Source organism: Sphaeramia orbicularis, chromosome 21, assembly GCF_902148855.1.
Source record: "Sphaeramia orbicularis chromosome 21, fSphaOr1.1, whole genome shotgun sequence".
NCBI lineage: Eukaryota > Metazoa > Chordata > Actinopteri > Kurtiformes > Apogonidae > Sphaeramia > Sphaeramia orbicularis.
In genome coordinates this window covers 25,815,778-25,827,526 of record NC_043977.1, presented here as the reverse complement: position 1 = coordinate 25,827,526, position 11,749 = coordinate 25,815,778, and the positions used below count along the sequence as shown (strand labels likewise).

The following is an 11,749-nucleotide window of genomic DNA, read 5'->3' as shown; positions in this document are numbered from 1 at the left end:
CCAGTGACCCAGAATAGATGTTATTACATTTTGGCAAAAGTAGGTCAAAGTTCAAATTTTTTATGAATTTTTTACCTCTATTTTTCCCTCCTGTAATGAGCGAGATTTCACGTTTATAAAAAAACATCAATTTTGTGTCAATTTACTTCAAACTTTGCACATATGTAGAGACATTTGAAATACTGACATCAGCACATACATGGACAGGATGACATCAGCTGGATCGATGCCAAAATAAACTATATGTGCGAAGGGCAGAGTTTTTTGTGCTTGGCACCACTTGTATTTTTTTGTTTTGTTTTGTTTACAGATCAGTGTCTCTTTCGTTTGACAGATATTGTTTTAAATTCTCATGTGCATGTTGGATGTTTTAACAAAATTCCTCATGTGCTTTTTCTGTTCGTGATATTATATTGCATCGATGTTCCTTTAAGGATTTTTTTTTTCACTCAAAAATTAACTTTCTCAACAAATTGTGATCTGACAACATTGTTATTTGAGAGTGCAAATTGTATTTTAAATCTAATTCTTAATCTCCTAAATACTTTAATAGTAATCATTTTTAGGCTCCCTGTAAAATTCAGAAGGGAGCAGCCCGCATTCAGATGTTTGTCCTAAAACACAGGGAAAATTTCCATATACACATGTGTACGGGTTTCATATCCACATTGGGTGGAGAGCGTTTAGAGGGACGGAGGGTCTGGAGGGGCTCCACCAGGAAATTCTAAGTGTTCAACACCTCATTTCCTGCATTTAGGGGAATTTTTGACCATTTATGCCCCCAACTTCAGGTGGAAAAACTTTATCTGAGTAAAGAAAAACAGATTCCCAAACATCAGGTTCTGGAATACACAGGGCTGTCAGATATTCAGAATCTGATAGATAGCCTAACCAGGAATACATGCCAGAGAAACATTCCATATTAAGATGGTGGCATGGAAACTTTACTGAGTGCCAGAATACATGGCTATAACTGATGATCTTGAGACATCTTGTCATCACACTGTTTGTATTTCCATCAACGTCATATTCTTATTGCCATCTGGTCCTGCAGCTGCCACCCTGTGCTGCCCCTGCAGATCCACAGCTGCCAACAGCACCCAAACAGCAAATAGCGGACAGAATATGTCTAATATTTAACTACAAGAAAGTGGCGACTTACTCCCCCCTTTTGGTGCCTGTTAAACTTTTTGCAGTTGTGTCGCTGGCTGCCACACCTGCAGTTCATGAGTATAAATTAGTGTCTCCCTCTTTCTTTGTAACACCCTGAAGAAGGCGTATGCCGACACGTGTTGGTGTATTTTTAACTCCAGCCCCAATGAAATAATCAACAGGCGTTCATGAAATAAAGGTTTTTTACAGTTTCTAATTTTTCCAACCAGGTGAGTGCCTGGATTTTTGCTTATTTCCTTTTGTTCATGCCCTCTCCATGAGCACCTCTGGTTTGTCTAATACCAGTAGCTCCCTGTGAAATACTTTTTTTTGGCTTTTTAAATATATAAATAAATGTAAATAAATCCTACTTATTTCAATTACATTAGGTCAAATCAGATTAAATTAAATTAGACTTTATTGATCCTTTGGGCAGATACAATATACAATTTTTCCTTCTTATATTTTATTGTCTTCATCTCTTATGTTGTTTTCATCTCATTGTGTTTACACTATTTCTCTTCTGCCATTTCTGTCTTGTTTGTTTTGGGGTTTTTTTTTGCCACTTTTTACATCAGTTTTGTCTTGTGTATTTTTTCATGTCATTTTCATAGTGTTTCATTTTTGTTACGTCTTGTCTTGCCTTGTTTCTGTCCTCTTTTGGGAAAAAAATAATCCACATGTGATTTTTCCATTCAGTTTTCAGAGCAGGGATGTCAAAGGTTATAATATGGCCCCTGGGATAAAAGTTAGGGCTGTCAAACTCATTTTAGTTCCAAACTCCAAATTCTAAAGTCCAGATTTTAACAAAATTATGCCTGTTACTAAATGTTTTGTACCTTTATAGATCCAGTCTGTAATGCACATGTATAAATGATAAACTGAGGCATAATATAGTTAGAATTGCACTTATTACTTTTTTTTTTTTTCCAGGTTATTCACTTTTTTTTGGTGAAAGGAGATTTTTTAAATGTAAATATCTTCATAATTTAATTTAATTGGAGTTGACATGTATAGTTAGTTATTATTACAGTTAGATAGTTATTTTATACGACGGCATATTAGGGCCACATAAAATAAATACGTTTGTTACTACGAGAATAAAGTTGTTATTTAACGAGAATAAAGTCGTACTTTTATATTAAACTCGTAATATTTTGAAAATTCTACAGAGTTTCCGGTTTCACAGCGAAGGCAACAAGGGAAGCAGCAACTTTCCCTCAAAAACTCAGTATCATCCCCACAGTTTATTCAGAAACAACAGACCCTCTCTGTTTAGTTCTCTGGTGTATCCGCTGATGACCACTTCATCAGGTTCTCCTCCATGAAAGAGACAATTTGCTACAGTTCAGTTCTTACAACAAACCCACATGTGTGTAAACTCTGTTCAAAGTCCTTCGACTGATGTGTTCATGGAGGACAGACTCAGTATTTGGCCTTTGTCTAACCCCAAATGAAAGAAGAACTACAGAAAATGTTCAGTTCTACATCGATGAGTAGGTACAACTTCTCATTATATTATGACTTTATTCTTGAAATATAACGACTTTCTTCTCAATGTTTTTTAATTTTAACTACGACTTTATTCTCGTTAAATAACGATTTCATTCTCGTAGTGACAAGCGTTTTTTTTTTCTTATGTGGCCCTAATACGCCGTCGTAACTGTCTTATTTTCCTGGACCAAATGGGGTATCTGTATGGGTCCATGTGACACTGGTCTCCTCCCACAGTCTGCTCCATTTGCAGATCCACGAACACAGGTTGTGGTGAGGCTGCTTTTCTGAACATTATTATGGTCCATTTGTTAGAACTGGAATAATTTACCGTCGACATTTTACGTAAAATGTGGCTTTTGTTCCACTTGGGCCATGATATTTCCACTAATATTTATGCTGATTCTACACAAAGACGTACAAGGTATGTGCGAAAATGCTCGTTTTTACAGTTTTTTCCCCTTTATTCTCCAGCAATTTGGATTCTTTAGGTTTTTTCTTGACACAAATTAGCCTTAGCTTACAGTAATATTACATGTGTAGCTTTAGTCATCGTGGGAAAATTCTCATTTAATCTTCTTTAACCTTATAAAACATTTACTCGCTTGGCAGTAGTTGTACTGATGCATGAAAGAATGTGATGTCATCTGTTTTTCTAGTCCGATTTTCCCAGGCCTAGAAACCCATAAAAACAAGATAAAACGCAATTCTGTCAACGGGGATTCCCTTTGGATAAATGATGGAAGTGCAGTTAAAACATATAGAAAGCTATGAGGTTAAAAACAATAAACCCTTAAAGGATAAATAATGCAGATACAAATACGGTGCAAAGTACAATATGTGAAATTTAAATAGCTTTATATGAAAAGAAATATATTTAGACCTCAGTCCCCCCTACCCCCAATATCAGCATCGTGTCCATCCAAACAAAGCCTGAGTCACTTCCTGGTTTTTGGCTCATGTCTTATCATGTGATTGGTTTATAATTATTTATAAAGTCTAGATAAAGTTTAATGCATCATAATCACAAATGCTTTGTCATTTGTCATCTATGTTCTTAACATGACTTGCGTCCTGGACTGTCCAGTACTTGCATGGTGTTCCTTTTTAAAATGGCAGATGTGATGTACAGGGTTTTTTTTGGACACCCCCCCCCCCGCATTTGTGATCACATACAGTATGTCACACTTCTGCACCTGCACTATTCCCTCGAGGTCAAAACTGAAACACATCCAGGACGAGACATGTTGAAACTGTGAGGAATTTAGTTTTGTAATTTTTTCTTCTGAAGAGTAAACAAACAAACAAACAAACAAAAAATCATTTGCATGTTTGCACATTTTGAAACAGAATTTTTTTTTTTCTGCAAATATTTTATGATGATATTTGAGATTTTGTACAATTTTGAGGCTGTCTGAAAACCTTTTCCCATTACAGCAGTGTTTGCAGATCTCATTTGTCTGTTGTTAAAAATCAATGATTTCTAAATGAGAGCCTTAAAGCTAGAGGAATTGAAATCATAAAGAAAAAAAGTCCAGTGTCTCCATTTAGCCTACACACACATCTCTTTATTTGTAATATGCTGAAAGGTAATTATGGACTTTTTGTCCATTGATGCAGAAAACTAAGAAGTACTGACAAGAAAAGTAGATGATTGCAATTTTTCAAAACACTGCTTTATTTTAATTATATATATTTTTTTACAACTATACATTAATCTCTGTGGTGGACAGCAGGATGTGTTGGCCATTAATATCTAAAAGATTTTGTGACTGCTGTTACGGAATTTTTTGTCTGCTGCTGGTGAATAATGAAATATAGACTTCTGCCGGCTGACAAGATTTTATTTCTTTGTCAAGAAAGGTCAGTTCTGCACACGAGCGCTGATTGTGAAGAAAAAGACAAAGAACTTCTCACAAAATCCACCTTTTATATGCATTTATGTCACATTTCCAAGTGACCCCTCCAGTCTCCTCAAAGGGCCTTTTGATTGTGTGATGAGCCCCAGGTTTTAACAGTCAGTTACCTTTTGTTACCTTGCAAGAAAATTTACACACACAGCAGGGTTTGGGTCAAGGTAGCAGGCAGTGGGGAGTATTTGGGAAAGTTAGCATGCAGTGGGGAAGGGTATTCAGGAAAGGATACGGGAACAAAGAAGGGAATCAGATAAAGAAGTTAAAATTCTATTACACTGCCAGTGGTGAAGTTGCACCTCCTTCCTTACAGAGTTTAAGAACCCTAAGACTTAAAGATTTAAGTTTAGTTCATACTTATGGATATTATTATTATCACCACTAGGGCTGGGTGGTTCCATGATTTTAAAGGGGTTCTATGTAGAAATTATATTGCAAACTATCTGCAGCAGTGAGAATTCGCATACCTGACCACACTTACAGCTACGAAAACCACCAATGAATCAACACTTGCACTCAAAAGATAGTCCTAATCTTTTGACAAGATCGCCCAGCCCTAGTCACTGATAATATATCTTTGCACAGAATCTGAAAGAGCGTCCGATGGTTTTACAGTTGCAACTAAAGCATGCGTTACTAGTTACCATACTTTATAACTGATAAGAGAGTTTCCTCAATGAGCATCATTTTACAAAGCAAAGGAAAACATGTTTAATCTCAATAAAACACCAATACCAGAAAACAGTTTCTATTTTAATTTGTTTACCAGTTCAGTCACATGATATTTAGGTTTAGGTTGTTATCATTCTCATTCAAACTAAGATAGTTGTATTCTGTAACTCTTTTTACCGTTCTTGTCTTTTATGAGGGATGACAAAATTGGTAGTTATTAAATTTAATTATAGATGTTCTGGAGAAAAAAATAGAACCACTTAAGTGCAGCATAAATCAGCAAACATAGTAGCATTATAGGGCTTAAACAGCTGAATGTACCATGTAGGCCTGTAACAGTACACGTACCGAACTGGACAGTTTTGGTACATACCTGTTCGGTTCGGTACACAGCTGTACCGAAACTGCACAGTATGATGAGGAAAAAGAAAAAGGAATGAAAGACGTTGTTCGATGCGGAACTTTAAATCCGCGCAAGTTTCACACAGACTTATTGAAGGAGCACACATTGACCCGAAATATGAAATAGCAGTTGATATAAGGTTAAAAAAAAAAACAACAAATACGATGTGAACCTGGAAGGAAGAGACTGAAGACCCTCCACCATCATTACAGTCCAGTTTGGATCAGTTCAGGTTCAGGTGAAAGACAACAACGAGGAAAGAGACGTTAATAAGACGGACGTTGTTTGGCCCCTAGGAACTACGGTAGTCCTAAAACACTTACACTAGCTCTGTCTGTCTGTCTGTGTGTCTATCACACACGCTGTATAATAGAGGAATAAATAGAATGTTGAAAGTATAAAGTTTCACTTTCGTTTCACGACAGCATTCGTTACGTTCGTTATGGACCGCACCCCCAGGTATATAACTGCGCGCCCCCCCTACCCCCCAGCTCCGACAAAAAAAAATTAAAAATCCCCCGTGCACACAGGCACACACAAATACACACAGTGTCCTAAACAGTTTGTTCTCTGTCCTAAAATAAATAATTTGGTTCATTGTGTTGTCAATGTTTCTCTTCAGTTTGTTTCAACAGAATACCAGTTTACCCTCTTGTTAATGTTGCATTTCATGTGGAATTTTTTTGTTATTTTTATGCAGAATGTGAACTGACAGAACTGTGATTAGATTTTTCTTGTTTGTTTGAAACTACCTTTCAGGGAAAAGTGAAATACTAATGTTTAAAATACATTTAGTAATATTAATAATTAATTTTATTTTCTATTTGATTTGTAGCAGCAGAATTATATTATTCCTGTTTTTCTATATTCTATTGTCTCCAAAAATTGAGGGAAAAATGTTAAAAAATTCATAAATACATTAATAGACATTTTGAGGGGTTTTCTTTCTTCCCATACCGAACCGAAAAAAAACGAACCATGGCTTTGAAAACCGAAAACGTACCGAACCGAAAATTTTGTGTACCGTTACAGGCCTAGTACTATGTATTCTGGACGGTACATGTTAGTGTTATCAGCATAGAGATGTATTTTAGTTCCCAAGTAGTAAACGAAGATGATATAAAGACTGAACAAAGTAGTCCAAAACTCAACTTTTGTTGTTGAAGTTTGTCTCTGTGTTTTAACATGTGCTTTGAACATTTACTACACTTCACAGCTCTCCAGGTGATTGGAGGAAACATAACCGTGGTGCAAGGATCCACGGCCTTTTTTCCCTGCATCCTCAAGGATACAACAGAGAAGCTCAATCAGATTTCTTGGCAAAAGAAGACCAAAAAAAACCCAGAGAAAATCAATTTCTTCACCATCCTACCAGAGGGACCAGAGTTTTTCAATGTGCATGGTGAGAGGTTTACTTCTGCTGCGAATTTTAATGAAAAGAATGGATCATTTCGTCTTTCCAATGTCACTCTTATGGATCAAGGAACCTACACGTGTATTTTCACGTTATTTCCCAGCGGAAATCACCAGACAGAGATACCTCTCAACGTGCTCGGTATGATTTGACTTTGTTTTGTAAATGTTCTGATGGAGATGATAGAGAGAAAGAGAAACATTATCTTCGTGTCTCTCTGATTGCATGTCGACCTTTTTTTGTCTATGGTATCTCTTCTAGTGCCACCAGTCATAAGCGTGAAAAGTGATATACCTACTTTGGGTGACAAAGAAGTTTCTCTTGCTACATGTACGGCATCTGGTTCACTGCCTCCTGCACAAGTGAACTGGGTTTTTGGGAATCTGAATCTGAAGATCACAACCAACTCCAGTGTGAACGACGATGGTACGACGACCACGATCAGCACGTTGTGGGGAGTACCTACGATAGAGCTCGACCATCGTTCTGTCCAGTGTGTTGTCACCAGTGAAGCCCTTTCAACACAGAAGAGCCAACCCTTCACCATTCAAATACACTGTAGGTATACACTAGATACGGGTCAGTCCGATGTAGGAGCTTGAACCAATATTTGTCATTTTTCAGGTTGTGTTAAATTAAAATGTGTCCTACATCAACAACCTATCTGACCTTTGTTATAAGCAACATTACAATGTGGTTAACCCTTTTAGGTGCCAGAGGGTGGGTTTGTTTGTTTGTTTGTTTGTTTGTTTTAACCCATAAAGACCCAGTGCTACTTTTGTGGCAGTTCCCAAATGAATTTTTCTCTCTTTTTAACCTTTCTCAAGTGATTTATTCACCATTTATTGACATTTTCCTCTACATTTTGCATTTTTCTGTGAAAATCTTGTATTTTCCTCTATTTACTTGAACGATCATGTAGTGTCATAAAGCTCAGCTCAAAGTTCAGGGTTATTATATCAGAAACAGAGAGACAGGGGGAAACAGGGGGACTTTTTCAACAAAATCTATAATTAACTGAATTTAAACCAAATGTCTCCATCCACTGTCATTTGTCAAACTCCATGGGTTTTACAGGTGACTCAGTGTTGTAGAAGATGACAGTGTTTCCATGTTCACTACAGAGCCTCTGAACGTCCAAATGGGTCATATCTGATGACCATGAAAAGATGACGAACTGCATTTTACACAAATTATTTACATGTATTGATAGAATTAGTGGATCAACAGGTATTAAACATTTTAGATCAGTAGATGGTTTAGTTCATTGGTGGATGTTTGGGTCTTTATGGGTTAAATATTCAGTTTTGATATCAAACGGCTGTCTGTTTCATTCCGTTATATTGCTTGTTGCAACATTGAGACTTTGGCGCTTAAAGGGTTAATGTAATATTGATGTTTTGAACTTAGTAAATAGACTTACTGTGAGTGTTTTATGAGCTGTGAGTTTACAGCCAAGGCGAAGCTGACAATGTTAAGATTACAGTGGTGGTGGTGGCAGGGGGGTAGATGTACATGGCCTTGTTTAAAGGAAAGTTCATGTTTTTTTGAGTGACGTCAAAAGCACCATTACAGAACATGTCAAATTTGAAGCTGATGAAAGAGGTGATCCAAAACATGTATATAAGGCAGCACATAAACAGTAGAAAACGTATTTCTGATTTAGCTTATATAGGCAGATGTTTTGACAGTGCTAGAGGTAGAACCACTTTGCTCCTCCTTCTTCTTCTCATTGTTGGTTTTGGTCAATGCAGCGTCGAGGTCCGTTAGCGCCACCAAGAGGATTAGAGTTACTACATTCATTGTTAGGTTCTCATTTGTTCCACTCAGTATTTTCCAGTTGTCTGCTGAGTGAAAGTGAGACATCTAGTGGTAAAATTCAGTTTATCGGCTCAGTCTGGTGTTTGGCTTCAAATCAAACTGCCCAGAATTATTTCTTGCCACCTAGCCCTTGTACAAAATTAAGATCTCTACGAAATCCCACGCTCCATACACAAAATCCATCCTAACATTCTGCATACGTTGTGTAAGTGAATAGTGGAGTGTATCTTTCCAGATGCACTGTTCACCATGTGAATATATGTTACTTTCTAAAACCTCTTTGTCAGATGGGGGACATGTGATTGTAGTAACATTAGTATTAGTCTCATCTCTACCAGCATGTATTGTGATCTGTGTGTGATCAGTGTCTGAGCTTATACAGGGCTGTGTTTGCCACCTGTCATTATCCACTGTTTCCATGACTGCGTTGTGTTATGGGATTTTTATGTTGGTGCAGTGTATTTAGAAAATACTACTGGTTCATAGTATGGTTTTAGGCATACCGAAAATTGTTTCCTTTCCTGCAATATAAGTGTTCAGGTTAGCATCTAGGGCTGGGCGACATAAACCAAAAATCATATCTCGAATTTTTTTTTTTTTTTTTTTTTTTGTGGAATGACGATGCACAATATATATCTCGATATATTATTTTTCCATAGAGTAATACCAAAAGGACAGTTCTAGGTCAAATTCACAGGTTCCAACTGCCATATAGCCACTTATACAATACTGAGCAAAAATAACAGACCACCTTGCTCTTGATAAAGCTGAGGTAGGCAGTTATTTCTTTGCCAAAGTACTCCAGTGTACAGGCTGGGGTCAAGGGTTTTTAGCAGCTGTATAAAGCCGGCCTGCTCCACAGTTGCCGTAGTAACCATATTTAGCAACGTGGTACGCTACAACTGTAGTTATGTTGCACCACTTGTCACTATTTATCTCATAAGGGATGCCACAAGTGGGTGAGTTCTGTACCGCGCCTTGTTTCGGGGCTGGAGCCCGGACTGACTTCACAGTCTGGGCTGCAGCATGCAGACTTCGGCTACATTCAGACAGCAGGTCTTAATGCACAGTTCGGATTTTTTGTGAAATCTGATTTTTTTGTGTGCTCGTTCATATTACAAATTAAATGTGACTTCTATCAGTTCTCAGTATGAACTGAATGCGACCCTGAAGTGGCCCGCATGTGCAAAAGAGGTCCTGACGTGATACGTGACCATGCAGCACACACTGTATTTACGGAAGTAAATATGGAGGCATCTCGTATCGGCGTGTGTGGCACTGATAAAGTTTCTCTACAACCAAAGTCAGCACCATTACAGTCAAATAATTTTAAGTAGAAGATTTAAAAAGAGGAGAGCCAGGTTTTTTGCTTTTGCCTTTTGTGGTGCAATGGCTGCTACGTCTGTACAATGGAGTATTTGGATGCGACGTTAGCGGCTTCACTGACACAGACTTCATTCCTAATTTTCAAATGACAAGAAGAACGTTTAAATATATCTGTGATCGCCTCTCCGTAACACTCTCATGACAAGACACTCAGCTCCGGTGACCTATATCTGTTCGCAAGCGTGTTGCAGTCGGGCTGTACTGGCATTTCCATAACATATAGGTCGGATAAATGCAACCTGGCCGTTCAGACTGATATCGCATTGCAAAATATCCGATATGTATCGGATTTAGTACCACATATGAAAGTGGCCTGGGTTGGATTTGAAAAATCGGATTTGTGCTGTTCAGACTGTCTTTGACAGGTCAGATACAGGCCAAATAGCGGCAAAAAGTCAGATCTGGGCCACATTTGGCTGCAGTCAGAATGTAGCCTTACACTCTCTTAATACTGCACTTCACACTGCCGTTGCAAATGGTGAAACAGATTGGTCGTACTTGAACCTTTCATAGGAATAAATTTTCGGCATTCCCTGCAGTACAGGTTTTTCTGCTGCACATCTATTGACTGGAAACCAAACCATCTCCAAATGAGCGATCTATTATTCTTTCTCTTGCAAACCAGTTCCTCATTAGTTTGTTCCTCGCTTGTGTTCGTAGCCACATTCACATCGGAGCTGTGAGGGGAAGAGAGTGGAGTGGGTTGTGCTCTGATACAGAGAGAGGCGGGGTACAATAAAACTGAGTGAGAGGCAGACAAGGAGAGTAGTAATATGGGGGAGTTGGAGGGAGCGGCTCGAGTATAATTTAAACCCAAAATGAAATGCTATAGTCTCTTAGTATATTGCACATGAAAAAATCTCGATATATTTCAAATCTCCAGATATCACCCAGCCCTATTAGCATCCTTTATTTAACACAGAGGTGGAAAAAATGCTCCGTACAGTTTCACAGTAGATGATGAGACTAGTGACTATGATAAAGGTGTAATTTTTTTGTGTCATAAGGTTTAACATAAAAAAGAGGATCCTTTGTCTGCCAAAACCATCTGTGTTTCTAATTTTGATTCTACTTCTGCTTCTGTACTGGTGTTTGCCAGAGCGTTCAGGTTAACTGCCGGTCCCACATCCTTCTTGTTGACATGGTATCTCTGAAGCGCTTGGGTCGATTTCGAACTTTGACATAGAACACACAACATATTGTAATATAGTGACATACTGTACTACCCCATCAACTGCCCCCCCGCCCCCCTTTTGCCACTTTTGAGCTTTTCCACAAACTCCAACTCATATTTCCTCCGCCAAGGAGGTTATGTTTTTGCCAGGGTTTGTTTGTTTGTTGTTTGTCTGTCCGTTAGTGTGCAACATAACTGAAAAAGTTATGGACAGATTTGGATGAAATTTTCAGGGTTTGTTGGAAATGGGATAAGGAAGAAATGATTAAATTTTGGTGGTGATCGGGGGGGGGGGGGGCACTGATCAGCCTTGGCGGAGG

The 11,749-nt window shown here is 38.1% G+C and overlaps 1 protein-coding gene across 3 annotated transcripts in view; it reads left to right on the top strand.

Annotated features, from left to right (window-relative positions):
• Positions 1 to 2,235: 2,235 nt before the first annotated feature.
• The window catches only part of LOC115411928 (poliovirus receptor homolog), a 28,845-nt gene continuing 19,331 nt past the window's right edge, over positions 2,236 to 11,749 (top strand). For 2 of the 3 annotated variants that reach the window (XM_030124225.1, XM_030124223.1), the window contains exons 1-3: positions 2,899 to 3,070; positions 6,851 to 7,189; positions 7,310 to 7,606. In XM_030124225.1, coding sequence (XP_029980085.1) covers positions 3,022 to 3,070; positions 6,851 to 7,189; positions 7,310 to 7,606 — 685 coding nt within the window. In that variant the 5' untranslated portion in view covers positions 2,899 to 3,021. Of the gene's footprint in view, positions 2,649 to 2,898; positions 3,071 to 6,850; positions 7,190 to 7,309; positions 7,607 to 11,749 lie in introns of those variants that run through there. The other variant, XM_030124224.1, reaches the window with a different exon arrangement.